The sequence below is a fragment of the Schistocerca piceifrons genome, chromosome 1 (assembly GCF_021461385.2).
Source record: "Schistocerca piceifrons isolate TAMUIC-IGC-003096 chromosome 1, iqSchPice1.1, whole genome shotgun sequence".
Classification (NCBI taxonomy): domain Eukaryota; kingdom Metazoa; phylum Arthropoda; class Insecta; order Orthoptera; family Acrididae; genus Schistocerca; species Schistocerca piceifrons.
In genome coordinates this window covers 1,002,236,705-1,002,255,006 of record NC_060138.1, presented here as the reverse complement: position 1 = coordinate 1,002,255,006, position 18,302 = coordinate 1,002,236,705, and the positions used below count along the sequence as shown (strand labels likewise).

Here is an 18,302-nt window from a genome sequence, read left to right as displayed (position 1 = left end):
TGTAAGGGGTGCGAGTGGGGGGCGGACCTGGGGTATCGAGTGTTTTTAATGTTTTGGAAGACGAATGGCGGCTTCTTAAACAGGTTTTAGTTCAAAGTCTGTTAAAACGTGTGTGATACAGACTTTTAAATAATTTTCTTTAAAGAAAAATTCCTGGCTACACCATAGCCTTTCCTTTCCCTGAGAGCGAGGGGGGTTCCCGCCGCCGCCATTCCTTGCCCCCGGGTACGGGCGCCCTTGACATCACGTGTCTTTGAGTCAGAAATCTGGCTTGTTTGTAACGCGATAATCCTCCACATGGAGAGTGCGACGATGAGTGGAACCAAGGGTTGTCACGACAGCAGTCATCGTTGTGGTTTCCATTGACGCGGCACCAGAAGTGCTGCCCCCAACTGGCAACGCCTGGTCTGCCCAGACGAATCCCTGTTCTGCATACAGAGCTACGATCGACGTATCCGAAGAGAACGGACGTTGCCAGATTTCATTCAGCATCTTCCTTATCACCTGATAAGGGGGTCTGCCCCCGGTAGCTGAGTGCTCAGCGCGACAGAATGTCAATCCTAAGGATCCGGGTTCGATTCCCGGCTGGGTCGGAGATTTTCTCCGCTCAGGGACCGGGTGTTGTGTTGTCCTAATCATCATTTCATCCCCATCGAAGTGGCGTCAAATCGGTGGACTTACAGCCGGCGAACAGTCTACCCGACGGGAGGCCCTAGTCGCACGACGTTTACATTTTACCTGATAAGGGAAGCCACTGAGCACACAACACGATTACCTCTGGTTCGCATAGCCGACATTTTGAACATTAGTCGTTACGTTTCTGACGTAGTAAGGCCCTCGTGCTTGTTGGTTATCTTAGAGGCCTCCGTGATTATATCTTTCAGCAAGATAACGCAAGACAGCTTTGTTGTTCGTGCTGCCTTGGCCTACCGCGATACAGAGGGTTATCGACTGTTGGCCTCGCCAGCGAGTTCTCCAGAAGTCTCTCACAATGAAAATATTTGTGAACGGAAAACAATTTCGGACACAGTTTTGTAACGGATGGGGGCGTATGAGACTGTACAGTTGCAATGCCCTGATTGTTTTCTTTTTAGGGTTGTGTGCCTCACTTGGTATAAATAGAACCCTTACAGGATCGTTTTGTTGTCTGACCGACTGTTAAGAACCTATTATCTTATGAACAGGTAGACTAAAAAGTTCAAATTTATGCCACTTATTAAGGTCTATGGTCCCTTGGCGGTGTAAAATTTTTAAGTTTCTAAATCAATGCAATCAAAAGACACGGCCATTTATGGTACGTATTTTGATACACGGAAGCTTAGAATCATGATATTCGATGCGAAGCAAAGTTTATTAGTACAAGTAAAAAATCTGAAACATATTAAACAGTAATTATATCACATAAAAATATCTTTTTGCCATTTGAACAGACATTGGATTCATCATGCGTCAAAAAGCGTAGTTCACGAGCGTTACTGCATGCAGCCATAAAATGTACGTTGTAGTCATGTTTTAGTGAGTAAATAAAGTTTTAATGATTCTCCTCTCTACACAGATAAACTGAAGTCCACTGCTCTCTTCTTTTTGTCTGTCCGGGGTCGTCTGGGGAACTACTGTAGAGATTTTGATACGGTCTTGGAATTCCCCCGCCGGTATATACATCGAAAACAGGCAAAAATGGTTGAGATTCTCGATTCCCAGATGGATGAACTATATAGAAGAAGAATCGCGTGAAACTTGCAGCGCAAATATTGAGGAAATGGTAAGTTCTATTAACGTGCGGTTTTCACAGAGTGGATTGGTAGTCAGCCGATAAACAGGTTGCACAAAAAGCATACTTTCTAAATATTACTACAAAGATACTCAATGTACATCACCGTCTCGGCAATTATTTATTAACCTCTTCAACCATTTACGTGAAAATGATAGTGTAACATCCAGATAACGTAACAGAAGGAAACAAGTGACGACAAGAGGGGGGAAATTAATGTTCTTGCTAATGTTGCACTTGATCCGCACGTTAGCTCCTGCGAAATCGCACGAGGAAGTGGCTTGAGTCAGGCTAGTGTCCTACGCATTCTCCCGACATAAATTTCATCCTTAACAAGAGCTACATGGAAACGATTATGAGATTCATGTTAACTTCTGTACATGAGCATTACGCCAGGATACTCCAGATAAACTATATAAACGTTTCTTGTTTAGTGATGAAGCCATATTTACTGACCATGGCCAGGTCAACCGCCGAAACATGCACTATTGGTCTGTGGATAGTCCCCGTTAGCTTTGTCAGCAGGAACGTTAGCGTCCATGGAGCGTAAACGTGTGATGTGGGATAGTGCACTATCAGCTCATACGCCGGTTCTTCATAGATGGACCACTGAACGCGCACAAGTACTGCAGCCTTCTAACAGGCCATCTTCCACTAGTGATATAAGACGTTCCTCTTTAGACTAGGAGGAACCTGTGGTACCAACATGATGGCTGCCCAGCTCACAGTGCACGAAGTACTTCAGCATATCTTCACGAACTGTTTCCAAATCGTTGTATTGGACACAGATATGACGCCTGTAGACTTGTGTGGGAAAAGCTGAAAGTCGCTGTGCATAAAGACATACCAACCGCACCCGACGTTACGCAACGACGTATCACTGCAGCCTGCTCGAACATCCCCGTTGAAATGCTAGCACTTAAGCAGCGGTCGTTCTATACCAGTCCGGAACCGTGTATTGCCGTTTCTGGTGGTCATTTTGAACACAACCTGTGATGGTCAGTTGTCTCGTCACTGGTCAGAACCCACATTAGTAGTGTGTTCTTTGGTGTGTGCTGCCACAGGTATTGCACAAATGTCGATGTGGAAACTTCTCAAAATACTGTATGTCGTAAACGATTCGCACTAGAATTCTCCAACAAACACAACAGACATTCTAATTTATCGCGCCGGCCGCTGTGACCGAGCGGTTCTAGGCGCTTCAACCCAGAACCGCCCTGCTGCTACGGTCTCACATACGAATCCTGCCTCGGGCATGGATGTGTGTGATGTCCTTAGGTTGGTTAGGTTTAAGTAGTTCTAATTCTAGGGGACTGATGACGTCAGATGTTAAGTCCTATAGTGCTTAGAGCCTTTTTTCTAATTTACCCTACTTTTAGTTTGTTAATGTCAACAGGCATTGTTTCATTGTGTATGTTCGTACAAAAAATACACTTTTTAAGTATTATTACAATCTATTGATTGGCTAACAATATGAGCGCCTTACTACCAATCCATTCTGTAAAAACCATACCTCAATAGCACTTTCCGTTTCCGCAATATTTACAGTGCAAGTTTTACGTACATTCTGAATTTTGTACGGAACCCTCAGTGCACGAGTCCTACCCGCAATAGGCCAGTTTTATTTGTAAATTGGCTGCTGTCTTGTTTATAAATGAAGTAAAGCTCTGAACAGCAGTGACACCATTATTATTAACAAATAACTCTTCAGTGATACTGTTTTGGCTCCTCACCAGTTTCTATTCAAATGTTCAAATGTGTGTGAAATCTTATGGGACTTAACTGCAAAGGTCATCAGTCCCTAGGCTTACACACTACTTAACCTAGATTATCCTAAGGACAAACACACACACCCATACTCAAGGGAGGACTCGAACCTCCGCCGGGACCAGCCGCACAATCCATGACTGCAGCGCATCGGACCGCTCGGCTAATCCCGCGCGGCCTAGTTTCTATGTTATTGTCCCTAAACAATGTATTTACGACGACAGTAGCTTCTTCCTTCCATAGGAACACTTTGAATTGTCGATAACATAAAAAATGTTATTAATCTTATTTGTCTGTTGCATAATTCATTGTAATTTGTTTCAGATTTGTACTGCCCCTGAACTGCTTAATGGATTGGAGACACAATGCCAAAGATAAACTACAAACTACTGCCTGTAAAGGCGCATTACTTCTTCTTCATGGCCTGTAAGTATGGACGACTGCTAACAATGACCTTCGTCAGATCTGCAGAAGTGTGTGTGATTTTTTTTTTTTTTAATTTAAAATCATGGCGCTAAGCCTTTCTGGCAAAATAGAATATTATTTAATAAACTTTGGACCGATCAGATATTTTCAAACTACTATAGGGGGTCTCAGGAGCATAAAATGAACTCTTCCATGTCGTAAAGAAAAGATTATTAATTAATTAACTTGCTTAACTTTGACACAGATAAGACAGGTACTGGACTTAAACTCTCTTTTGATTCTTTTTCCTAGATGAATACATTCTAAAAAATTTTACCTGTCAAGATAAAAATCTGTAAAAACACTTGACTATAGATAAATATGTTGTCTTGGTGGCTGCTGTAAGGAGAGAACGGGTTAGGTACAGGACGAGGTTTCCGGTTCTCAGATGACGCTGCTATCGCATGGACGGATTTATAACGACAGTAGGTCGGTGGTCATAATGTTCTGGCTGATCAATGATCTCCGTCATCTGCTGATACTCGTATCAGAGTTTTCATTTTCCTCCTGTATTTCCTTCGTTAGATAATAGTTTAGTGTGGAGATTCCTTCGATGTCCTAAGAGACCAATCCTGGCATTACACATGCTACCTCATAGATTAGACATGTAGAGAGTGGGGGGCGTAGCTGGGCCTGGTGAAGTTTTCATCTCTGACGATTCCTATTTTCCAGTTTTTAGTGTACCTGATCAAAATGTGAAACACAAGTTATAGCAGTAGTCCGCCAGCTAGCACGATCTTTTTCTGTGGCGCACCAATTACTCGTGTTAGTGTTTAGACTGTTTAGGTTCTGTTTAAACTGAAGGGGGAGAAAGGAAAGGAACTGATTATATCAGGTGCTTCGGGACTTCGTACGAATTCGGCGACGACGAGTGAAATTGTGTGCCAGACTGGGACTCGGACCCGGGATCTCCTGCTTACCAGGCAGTTGCGTTAACCGCTGCGCCATCCGGATACAGTGTGTATCATAAATGCACGAACTGTCTCGCCACGCTACCCGGCCGGCCCACATTCAGACTTAGCGCCATCTATCCGCAGTTGCAGTCCGGCACACATTTTCGCTCTTTGCCGCCGATTCCGCATAAAGCCCCGACGCAGCTGATATCGTCAGTTCCTTCCCTTCCCTTCCCTTCCCTTCCCTTCCCTTTTTTCCGGCACCCTTCAATTTACACTACTGGCCATTAAAATTGCTACACCAAGAAGAAATGCAGTTGATAAACGGGTATTCATTGGACAAATATATTATACTAGAACTGACGTGTGATTACATTTTCACGCAATTTGGGTGCATAGATCCTGATAAATCAGTACCCAGAACAACCACCTCTGGCCGTAATAACGGCCTTGATACGCCTGGGCATTGAGTCAAACAGAGCTTGGATGGCGTGTACAGCTACATCTGTCCATGCAGCTTCGACACGATACCACAGTTCATTAAGAGTAGTGACTGGCGTATTGTGATGAGCCAGTTGCTCGGTCACCATTGACCAGACGTTTTCAATTGGTGAGAGATCTGGAGAATGTGCTGGCCACGGCAGCAGTCGAACATTTTCTGTACCCAGAAAGGCCCGTACAGGACCTGCAACATTCGATCGTGCATTATCCTGCTGAAATGTGGGGTTTCGCAGGGATCGAATGAAAGGTAGAGCCACGGGTCGTAACACATCTGAAATTTAACGTCCATTGTTCAAAGTGCCGTCAATGCGAACAAGAGGTGACCGAGACGTGTAACCAATGGCACCCCCATACCATCACGCCGGGTGACCTTCCTGCATTTCGCTACAATTTTCTAATGCTGCGACTTCTCTGTATACTACAGCATCATCCGCGAAAAGCCGCATGGGACTTCCGACACTATCTACTAGGTCATTTATATATATTGTGAAAAGCAATGGTCCCATAACACTCCCCTGTGGCACACTAGAGGTTACTTTAACGTCTGTAGACGTCTCTCCATTGAGAACAACATGCTTTGTTCTGTTTGCTAAAAACTCTTCAATCCAGCCACACAGCTGGTCTGATATTCCGTAGGCTCTTACTTTGTTTATCAGGCGACAGTGCGGAACTGTATCGAACGCCTTCCGGAAGTCAAGAAAAATAGCATCTACCTGGGAGCCTGTATCTAATATTTTCTGGGTCTCATGAACAAATAAAGCGAGTTGGGTCTCACACGATCGCTGTTTCCGGAATCCATGTTGATTCCTACATAGTAGATTCTGGGTTTCCAAAAACGACACGATACTCGAGCAAAAAACATGTTCTAAAATTGTACAACAGATCGACGTCAGAGATATAGGTCTATAGTTTTGCGCATCTGCTCGACGACCCTTCTTGAAGACTGGGACTACCTGTGCTCTTTTCCAATCATTTGGAACCCTCCGTTCCTCTAGAGACTTGCGGTACACGGCTGTTAGAAGGGGGGCAAGTTCTTTCGCGTACTCTGTGTAGAATCGATTTGGTATCCCGTCAGGTCCAGTGGACTTTCCTCTGTTGAGTGATTCCAGTTGCTTTTCTATTCCTTGTACACTTATTTCGATGTCAGCCATTTTTTCGTTTGTTCGAGGATTTAGAGAAGGAACTGCAGTGCGGTCTTCCTCTGTGAAACAGCTTTGGAAAAAGGTGTTTAGTATTTCAGCTTTACGCGTGTCATCCTCTGTTTCAATGCCATCATCATCCCGGAGTGTCTGGATATGCTGTTTCGAGCCACTTACTGATTTAACGTAAGACTAGAACTTCTTAGGATTTTCTGTCAAGTCGGTTCATAGAATTTTACTTTCGAATTCACTGAACGCTTCACGCATAGCCCTCCTTACGCTAACTTTGACATCGTTTAGCTTCTGTTTGTCTGAGAGGTTTTGGCTGCGTTTAAACTTGGAGTGAAGCTCTCTTTGCTTTCGCAGTAGTTTCCTAACTTTGTTGTTGTACCACGGTGGGTTTTTCCCGTCCCTCACAGTTTTACTCGGCACGTACCTGTCTAAAACGCATTTTACGATTGCCTTGAACTTTTTCCATAAACACTCAACATTGTCAGTGTCGGAACAGAAATTTTCGTTTTGATCTGTTAGGTAGTTTGAAATCTGCCTTCTATTACTCTTGCTAAACAGATAAACCTTCCTCCCTTTTTTTATATTCCTATTAACTTCCATATTCATGGATGCTGCAACAGCCTTATGATCACTGATTCCCTGTTCTGCACTTAAAGAGTCGAAAAGTTCGGGTCTGTTTGTTATCAGTAGGTCCAAGATGTTATCTCCACGAGTCGGTTCTCTGTTTAATTGCTCGAGGTAATTTTCGGATAGTGCACTCAGTATAATGTCACTCGATGCTCTGTCCCTACCACCCGTCCTAAACATCTGAGTGTCCCAGTCTATATCTGGTAAATTGAAATCTCCACCTAAGACTATAACATGCTGAGAAAGTTTATGTGAAATGTATTCCAAATTTTCTCTCAGTTGTTCTGCCACTAATGCTACTGAGTCGGGAGGTCGGTAAAAGGAGCCAATTATTAACCTAGCTCGGTTGTTGAGTGTAACCTCCACCCATAATAGTTCACAGGAACTATCCACTTCTACTTCACTACAGGATAAACTACTACTAACAGCGACGAACACTCCACCACCGGTTGCATGCAATCTATCCATTCTAAACACCGTCTGTACCTTTGTAAAAATTTCGGCAGAATTTATCTCTGGCTTAAGCCAGCTTTCTGTACCCATAACGATTTCAGCTTCGGTGCTTTCTATCAGAGCTTGAAGTTCTGGTACTTTACCAACGCAGCTTCGACAGTTGACAATTACAATACCGATTGCTGCTTGGTCCCCGCATGTCCTGACTTTGCCCCGCACCCGTTGAGGCTGTTGCCCTTTCTGTACTTGCCCAAGGCCATCTAACCTAAAAAACCGCCCAGCCCACGCCACACAACCCCTGCTACCCGTGTAGCCGCTTGTTGCGTGTAGTGGACTCCTGACCTATCCAGCGGAACCCGAAACCCCACCACCCTATGGCGAAAGTCGAGGAATCTGCAGCCCACACGGTCGCAGAACCGTCTCAGCCTATTGATTTGCTCAATTTGTGAAGATCTTTCTCTTGAATAAATCATCGAGTTTTTTTCTGAAATTGTAATCATTTGTTTGCCTGTACATGTGCATCACATCTGCCGATTTCCGTACCGTTCGGATACGTCGTTTGTAGTGGTCCTTTTTTCCTTAGTCTGTGTACTGTCGCGTGATCTCCACCGCACACAGTTTTTACTTTATATGCAGTTTATATGGCATAATATTTTAATTAATTTTATATTGTTTATTGTTGCGAGCGCGACAGTAAAATATGATTCTCACTATTCGTTTCAGCAGTTGATAATATTTTTACTTTATGCACTTAGACCTATTATGTGGGGATACGCACAACACTAACAGATTTCCTGCTGTGGACGCACGATCTTCAATTTGCAAAGTATTTTTATATAACACTGATCTGGCTTGTTAGATATGGAACATGGTATCATTACTGTAACTAATTATTGAATAAAAAAAAATGCCCTTCGTTACTTTCATCTCTTGAATGCACTGAAAATTACTCTTATTACGTGTACAGAAGTTACACTATGTTACGTTCGCTAAACTTAAAAGCTGCAGTGGATGAGAGCATGAAACTAAAAAAAAGAAAGAAATTTGATTTTTGTTACTAGCCAGAACATATTTTGCACAACAGTCTTCATGACACACAAGTAAAATAATTTTATCACTCATGAATTATTTACGTAACTGATAACATAATAGCAGCTGCCCATGTCCACCTGAAAATGACATAATAAAATCCAAATTTCCCTCTGAAGTTTCCAGCAAGCTGAAAAAGATAATTTTAATGTGCCGTTACCTACCCGCTATATTGCGGGAAAACTGCATTCATTCAGTTTAATTTGAATTTGCCCCGGCAGCAGTTCCCGCGATCGCTGCACGGCTCTGACTCATGAAAAATTCCTAATACGCTGAAAACGGCTAAGAATGTGGAATGAAATCTTGGGCAAGCTAGCAATAAATTATTATAGGTAACAATTTCTTTATTCAAAAAATCGTCATCAATTGGAAGTACACATCTTTTACAAATATCAGCCTTCAATGGCGTCTTTCTCGATCAAAGGACACGCGAAGGCTACCTAAGCATTCAAGCGAGCGTCGCAGGCTGTTACAACTTTAACGGCTACAAGAAGACAGAGTAATGTTTGAACCTCCTCTATTTATAGGCAATTTAATATGCATCTTTGTAATTATTTTTAATTGTCAATGTCTGCTTCGATACATACATTCGCCGACCACAGACGTTATTTGTGAAATATAGATACATAAATATTGCACAAACATAACAATGAAAATTTGTTATTTCCTTTTATACATAATCAGCAACCATTCATACAGTAATGAAATAATAATAATAATAATAATAATAATAATAATAATACAGATAACTGTTTATTATTATTTTTATATATTATAACGATTTTGTAAATATCTTGCCAGGAGACGTCACAGTATGTTGATATAGGAAAGGATGAGGTAGGCAATGATTCAGTGAAGATGAAGGTTGTATGAGGGTCTGTAAGGAAAGGATATAGAGATGAGTGGTTTGCAGGGTAACTGACAAGTCAGTGTTTGGGAGAGCAGGCTGTGGGAATGTCCGGTTAATCTAGCGTGGATAGGCGGTTGAACATGAAGTGTGTCTGGTTTGTTGAGGACATTTTGACGACTATGTGAACCAACTTATATGCAAGTCTTGCTTTCTGAGATTGCCCTTCACTGACGCCCACAGGGCCTCAAGGTGCTAGAAGTTCGAGAAACATCAAAACTAAAGCTTCTTCACTTTGAACTACACTGCTTGTCCTTGTTTCGCGAGGCTGTTACGAGGTTTCAGTTTCGCTGCGCGCCCGGGAGGCCTCGGCCGCTGCTGGTGGGTGCAGCGAACTTGAGACTGGCTCCGTGCCCACCACGTGTCAACCGTGTGAGAGCTGTGTGCGCCAAATGTTTTCTGTCGTAACGTTCCAAAGTGTGTTTTGCTGCACACAAATCCTCGTAAATCCGTATAACATCTCCCAATTCGAGACTTCTAATTTCAACTTTGGTACCGAGGCAGGTGACGCAGTGCTTATTACATTCTCCTCCCATCTTAGAGGAGCGCGGTTCAGCACCCCACCGAGCCATTCGGATGTATATTTCCCTAAATCACTTACGGAAAACGGCAGCGTGCTTCCACTCAAAAGGCTGTCAGCCATTTCATGTCCCTATCCTTGCCTCTGCACGGCTTACTTTCGGTCTCTAATGACCTCGTTGTCCACAGCGCTCTCATCCTACTCCTGGCTTTTTCTTTCGTGGGGAAATGGTGTTCTTATACCCTCAAGCACAATTTAAACTTCGCTTTTCCGTGGTTTCCTTAAATTTCTTCAGGCTGTTCCAGAATGGTCCTATTAAAGATGTTGCTGGTGATTTCTTTCCACCTGCTTATAGTAGCTCAATCAGCAGCTCGTTAGTTTGCGACGTAGGTAGGTGAGCCAGACAATGGATGGGAAAAATCGAACGGTTAATACCGATACCAGTATTTTAGTTCTGAATAACTGTTACATTTTGGGTATTTGTTTGGTCTCAGTTTTAAAAAGTTTTCTTCATTTTTTACCAATAACCAGGTTTACATAGCAGCAGCGCTAAGACTTTTGGTTTTTAAATAAAACTTTTACTAGTACTGTTTATTCATAAAACTTCCACTACTTTGAAATGGAGTATTATAGAAATTGGGGAAAGCGACCAGCACTATTTTAATAACAACGCCTACATTCAGAAACTAGCAACAAACATGGCTACAATTTTATTGATAACTATAAACTGGGGATAATAACTGAACCGTTAATTTTGCATTGCTTCAGGGTGAAAAACTGATACAATCCAAAAGTGACGATGCGGGGAAGACACCAACTGACGACCTTTCACTCTCGCCATTGCTGCGTACGACTCCTTCACCTTAGATATATTTGCTAAAGACATTGGAGACCGATTTATATGGCAGCCTCAAGCCCATATCGCCGTGATCTTCTACGCCTCCACTTTGATTATAATTTTTCAATCTTCGTTCCAAGTTCACGTTTACTTCTGGAAGAAATAGCAATGAAAAACCGAAAATCGGTTAGTTCAAATAGCGGTTATTTTGAGCGGTTTTAAAACTCAGGTTAAACCAGTCACGAAAAGAACGGGTGCAACTGAAAACCAATTGGTTTGGCGATAACGCCACCACTAAGCCAGATCCGAAACGAATCTGCGCGGCACACTGATACACCGCCTAGTCTGAGAGTGGTTTTCTCGCAGTTTTCCACGATTGTTTAAGCGCATACTGGGCTGGTCCCCAATCTCGGTGTTGAAGCACTTGTGCGGAATGACTCATCTGCGGAGGAGCTTGCTGGGTAAGCAGCTTTTCGCCGGTGAATTGTAGCTTTCTTTCGGGTGACCATCACAGCCCTGACCGATTTGGAAAAAAATTGACCAAGCTGTATTTTAAAATTCTACTTTATTCAACACTTATCATAGTCTGATTAAAATTACTTGATAGCTGACACTTCACGTGTTGGAGCTGGTTTCCTTCAGTCAGAGCGCTCAACGACACGTTCGTACCGTTCACCATTGCCAAACTGTCGCAACAATTGGTTAGTTCACTTCCAATTCCTTGTCCGGCTTTCTTTCTTGTTGTGCTTTGATCGTGGCTCCCTCCCCCCCCCCCCCTCTCTCTCTCTCTCTCTCTCTCTCTCTCTCTCACTCACACACACACACACACACACACACACACAAAACAGTGTTAATGAAATACGTAAGTTTCGTACAGAGCACTAACCAAACACTATTGGGTGCTTCTGCGCAAGACGCGAATCAGCGTGTCACGCAGTCATCATGATGACAGAGATCGGCTACTGTTAGATGAGTTTCGCATGACACTGCGTGAAGCCAATTTTTGAGGACTGCAACTCATCGGTGCGACTGGCCACAGTCGTAAAAATATCTACTTACTCAGTATTGTTGCGTAGCGCAATGTTTAGCATATAAACCTAACGTGTAGAAGATCGTGAATCCGAATCTTTTAAAATGTAATGATTTTGTTTAAACTTTTTTATTTGCTCTTATTTTTCTTCCTGTCATTCGATTTTCGTTTAGAATCTGCCTGCGTCGCCCATAATCTGAAGCCAGTGAGGACTGCTCATCGGATGATAACGCTGCAGTATTGTTTCATGCAGGCCTATGCAATGATAGCGAGAAATTACAGTCCGCTTCTCGTGCTGAAACTGATTTTTTTTTTTTTTTTTTTTTTTTTTTTTTTTTTCCTTAAGTATGCTCGCAGAGGTTGGCTTTAATCGGCGTGAACGCAGCGATCGTCATTTTAGTTCTGGCGCAGGTTGTTCACCGCCGTTTTCTCGGATTCACAGCACATCGCTACGTTGTGGTTAGTATAGGACAGAAGTTTGAAGTCTTTAAATTCACAGCTACAGAATGGCTAGACACTGCAGTTCGGTCATTGGTCACTTAAAATCAGCTGTAGACAGAGTATCTTTCATTTCCGGCATACTTCGCGCCGGCTGCTTCCAACATTTCTCCGCGTTACACATTAACAGCATTTGTGAAGTGACCGGCCGTGTTTGTGGATCATCTACAACCGAGAGGTGGCCGGCAGCCGATGTCGCAACACTCCAGCGGCAAGTGACAGACGCCAACCGCCAAGTAATTTTGGCCGGCAAGGGGAGAAGGGGTGGTGGCTTAAAGTTCAATGTCTTGGTTTAAAAGCTCAACGGCTCCGCAGTGTCTCATGAAGTGAGGGCATATGACACTGTTGATGGTTATCCGTCCGTCGGATGGGAAAAGTTAAACTTGGTGACTCCCTTCGTACTATTCGCGAGGAGTGGGCTATGTGCCACCACCACCATCATAATACTACGCGAACAGTACACTACACATGCGCGCAAATACATGTAGTATCACAAATATTGGAATGGAGCATGTTGCAAATAAATAAAAAAAAATCGAGAATGGCTCATTTTCAAATGCATCTATAACAAACATGAATAGTGCATAGCAATTCGATAAACTACGTAAACTAAAATATTAAGTACACGGAATAATAGTGATTGGAAGAAGCATAATGTTAACACACTGCTGAAACACCACATACAACCAGTAACAACAAGACAAACGTGATACATGCCTATAAAACACACATACACGCACCTGTTCTACGTCTAAACCTGCATGTGTATTCTGCAAACCAGTGTGAAGTGCACGGCGAAGAGCACGTCCCATTGTGCCAGTTATTAGGGTTTCTTCCCTCTCCATTCACATATGAGGCGCGGAGAGAAATTTTTTAAATGCCTCTTTGCATACTGTAATTAACCTCGTCGTCATGATTCCGGTGTGAGTGATGCAAAGTGGATTATAGTAAGAGGGGCGTTCAATAAATAACGCAACACACTTTTTTTTCCCGAAAGCAGGTTGGTTTTATTCAGGATTCCAATACACCTGTTATTCCCCAATCTTTTGGCTACAAAACCCTATTTTTGAACATAACCTCCGTTCAATGCAACGGCCTTCGCCACATTACTAGGACGACCTCTCTGCCTGCTTGGTACCACTCTACTGCTCCACGTCGGACCCAACGTCTTGCTACATCAATAACATCCCCGTTATCCATGCACTGCTTCCCGTGGAGTGCACCCTTCATTGGACCAAACAGATGGATGTCAAGGATGCGAGATTTGGGCTGTATGCTGGATGAGGAACAGTCCAACTTAGTTTTGTGATCTCTCAGTTGTGGGGACTTACGTGAGGCCTTGTACCGTCATGGAGAAGACGTAGTTCGTTTGTAATTTTTGTGGGATGCTAAAGTTGTTTCTTCAATTTCTTGAGGCTAGCACAATGCACTTCAGAGCGGATTCTTGCACCATGAGGGGGGGGGGGGGGTATCAAACAGAATAACTCTTCCAGAGTCCCAGAAGACTGTCGCCATGATTTTACCAGCTAAGGATGCGGCTTTGAACTTTTTCTTTGGAGAAGAGGTGATGTGGCACCACTCCACGGACTACCATTTTCTTTCTGGTTCGAATCAATGACCTCATATTTCATCGTCCGTGAGGATGTTCGACGTAAAATTGCCACGATCAATCTTTTAACGTGCAAGCAATTCTGTGCAGATCGTTCTATGGTGCTCTTTAAAGTTTTCTGCTAGGTGGCGAGGAATTGATTGGGCATCCATATTTGAGTACTCCAACTGATGGACGAATGTGTCAGTGCTACCACCAGAGATGTCCAATTGAGCAGTGAGGTGTCTGCTTGTGATCTGTCGATCACCTTGAATGAGTGTGTCTACACGTCCCAACATTGTATGAGTCACAGCTATGTGTGGCTGGCCATCACGCAAAAGTTCGGACAGGTTTGCAGACCTTGTTGTGTTGATGACAGACTCCTTGTCCAACCCACCATGGTTTTGCCAACCCCTCCCCCCCCCCCCCAATCCCGTCTGCCCCAGGGGGCTCGACCATCTTTGATGGGTTCGTGCTTGTCTGCCACAGGGCCGCAGCCTTAGCAGCATCTTTTCCCTTCCACGCTGCAGGTGTATCCTCTTGCCATTCTTTTTCCCCTTCCTGGAGGAACATTCCTGAGGTGTTTTTCGGAATGTGTTCTGCATTTTCAGTGGATGATATCGGAACAATCTAACCATTGCTTTTTTGTTCCTTTTTTCTTTCTTCGTTCACCTTCTCCTATCCTTCTGCTTCGGCGCTTGAGATTCCTTCTCCTCTCCCCCTGTGCACTTCTGAAGGCTGCCCATGTGTTTGGCGCGTAACAGGTGACTGGGTAAAGCGTAATTCCCAGCCCCAGGTCGACAGGTAGGGTTCGCACATACCCCCTGGTACAGGCCAGAACCAGGGAGGGGTGATTGGCTGAACTGTTACCTTCCCAAATTGCCGATTGGTCCCACTGTCAGGTGTTCGGGAAGTGTGACTTGAGGTGTGAACAGTCACCTAAGGCAGGTAAGCCAACCTCTCAGGGTGGGGGAGGGGAGGGGAGGGGAGGGGAGGGGAGGGGAGGGGAGGGGAGGGGAGGAGAGGGGGGCGCCCAGTTGGAAGAAGCACGCCATCACGGATGCTGGCAGTCACGAGGAATTTTCTCGCAATGAGCCAATCATAGTCTTCACAATCCACGTCTACCAAACATAAACGGAATTAAGCTCCCAATTCAAAGACTCTCCCTGGTGCACCACAGCTCAAAATGGTTCAAATGGCTCTGAGCACTATGGGACTTAACTTCTGAGGTCATCAGTCCCCTAGAACTTAGAACTACTTAAACCTAACTAATCTAAGGACATCACATACATCCATGCCCGAGGCAAGATTCGAACCTGCGACCGTAGCGGTCGCGCTGTTCCAGACTGTAGCGCCTAGAACTGCTCGGCCACTCCGGCCGGCCCACCACAGTTCCTCATGATTTCACATACTGAAGACAGTCAGTCCCTCACTACGGTAAATCCGTTTATTATTCAGAAAGGTACAGATGCAACTTTCCCAGTGGGTGTGAACCCTTCACCACCTTGGCTTCGTGAAGCAGCCCATGCTAACCTTGGTCTTCCTAAGGACACTACTCCAGCCTCACTCTATACCTTCAGTTTCATGACCTTTGCATGGATCTTTGTGATATTACCTCTGTATCCACTGATGATGGCTCTCGGACTAACGGTGGGGTCGGGTGTGCCTTCGTCATTGGCACCCTTGTCTTCCAATATTGGCTTCTGGCACACTGCTCAGTATTTACAGCCAAGCTTTGTGTCCTCTGCTGGGATTCACTCAGCACCCTTCAACGTCTATGAGCGCTGTACATCACCCACTCCTTAGTGCAGCAGGTCCAGGAAAACTGTCACTTGCTCACCCTTGGTGGAGCCACTGTGATGTTCATGTGGGTTCCTTGTCATGTCGGTCCACCAGGAAACAAGGCTGCTGACACTGCTGCAGTCCTCATACCTTAGCCTGCTAGTTCCTGTATTCCCTCTAGTAATCTCTGTGTTGCTGTCTGTCAGGAGGTGGTGTCCCTTTGGCATCGCCAATGGTCCTCCCTTCACGGGAATAAGCTCCGGCTTATTAAGCCTCTCTGAGGCTTGGACGACATCCTATTGACCCTCCTGCTGGGAGGAGGTCATTTTAATTAGGCTGGGTATTGGGCGCTGTCTTTTTAGCCACTGTCATTTGATAGTGGCGCTACCCCACCACTTTGTACACATTGCTCCCAAGGTTTAACTGTCTGTCATTTCCTGATGGAATGCCCATTTTTTAACCATTTATGTTCCTGCTTCGGTTTTCCATCTGAGTTATCAGCCATTTTAGTAAATGATGTGTGGGCTGTTGACCATGTTTTACTTTTTATACGTGAAAGCAATATGGTGAAGGCTATTTAATTTTTAGTTTTTCGACCTCTGTTTCTGCAAGGTCTTTCTTAGCCCTTTCTCCACATGCCTGTTTTTAGCCATCTTTAGTCAATTGAGACTGATGTATAGTCATTTTAACTCCTCTCTTTCTTCATGATCTATAGTTTTGTCTTGGGCACGTATGACTCCAGTTGTATTTTGTGTCCTAAAGAAAAACAAAGCAAACAAACAAAATAGACTACATAAAGAGCGGTGTGAGAATGTTCGCCATATGGTCCGCCGTGTGAAGTTTGTCATTGGACACAATTACAATGATGTGAAGCCAAAGTTATGAATTTTCTCTTTAGAACTTTAAACATTCTGATTATAGTAATATGTAAATGAAAACAGTTGGGGCCTACAGATATGGAAAAATAACTTGCAGTTAGCTACATTTCTGTAGCACACTGTTATGTATAACCAGTGTTCTAGGCTGATGAACTGCACCTTTGACATGATTGAAATGCTATTTAAGCAGAAGTTTTCATGCGCTCAAACTAAAACAGTTACCACATATGTAATGCACTATTCAGTGTGGAACAACTTATCAACAGTCTTGAAGAAGCGCATAATTGATTTCAATAATTATCAGTTAACATTAATGAACACTTTATTTTTTAGTCCCACTCAAGCAACTAGACATAAAAAGAAGTATAGTTTTTTTTTCCCCCCCCACAGGCTACCAGTTCTTAAATACGTCTGTCGAACAGGCGGAGTTGTCTGGGGGAAATGATTTTAGGTTGAATTTTAAAAACTTGCTTTGCTACCTGTCAGACGTTTTTTGTTATAGTACCATGGTACCAGTGTTGGGTAAATTATCAAAGATTTTTGTTGCTGTAGGTTGAACACCTTTCTGAGACACGGACAGATTTTGTAATGGATCATTTATGCCTCTAGTGTCATAAACATGGACAACTGTTCTTTACAAATTGTGGGGGATGATTTATGACAAATTTAATTAGTGAGTGTATGTATTGTGACAGTGCAGTTAAAATGTCTGACTCTTTGAAGAGGAACCTACATGCCTGTGGATTAAAACCACAAATTATACATATCTTGTACAATGACTGGTTATCCTGTCTCCTGTTTGACAATATACTATATAATTTTAATCTTAGTATCTCCATTAATAATTTCTGTCAGAATGCAAATATCCAAGACATTTTAATGTCTTTTCTTAAAATATTAAAGTAATTTTTTTGTGGAATACAACTGATGTCAGATCTTGACTTATACTGACCTTTTATGTAACTTTCCCTTTTCCTCTTTTATGAGATTTTAATTCCATACATGACTCATTTCATACAGACATCATTTAGTATGAGGTCTGCAAGTCTGAATAACTTTGACATATCATTACATGCCATCCTGTGTATGGCTGCTCTGTGTCCGACTCCTTTGTATGTCTTACATTTTCCAGCACTGATAATATCTTTACTGTAGCTGAAAACTAGATCTTCAATAAAGTACGGATTGAATCATGACTGACTGCTGGCTTCATACCTTTTTGAGTTACATCAGTCACTGTAATTCAAATGGAATACAATCTGATTAATCCCTTTGTTATCCATGGGTTACTTGTTTTTTGTTGGATTTTATGGACAACAGTTTAGGAAAGTGACTTTCAGTTGTTGACATGATTTTGCTAAGGAATAAACTGAATTTGTATATAACTTTCTCTTAAAATATTGTATGTTTTCTCATTATTAAACTTCACTGTTTTGCAAGAACTTGCATCTGGGCTGTCGCATGCTATACTGTTTATTTCCATTAATTGTGCATACTGCCATTAAAAATGTTATCTGGCAGAGTCTTGCTATCTTGCTGATAAG

At 43.2% G+C, this 18,302-nt stretch overlaps 1 protein-coding gene across 2 annotated transcripts in view; it reads left to right on the top strand.

The window, feature by feature from the left end:
* LOC124794460 (major facilitator superfamily domain-containing protein 6) overlaps positions 1-18,302 on the top strand; it is a 218,786-nt gene that overhangs the window by 122,417 nt on the left and 78,067 nt on the right. For both annotated transcript variants that reach the window (XM_047258100.1, XM_047258109.1), the window contains exon 2: positions 3,863-3,964. In XM_047258100.1, coding sequence (XP_047114056.1) covers positions 3,904-3,964 — 61 coding nt within the window. In that variant the 5' untranslated portion in view covers positions 3,863-3,903. The remainder of the gene's footprint in view (positions 1-3,862; positions 3,965-18,302) is intronic.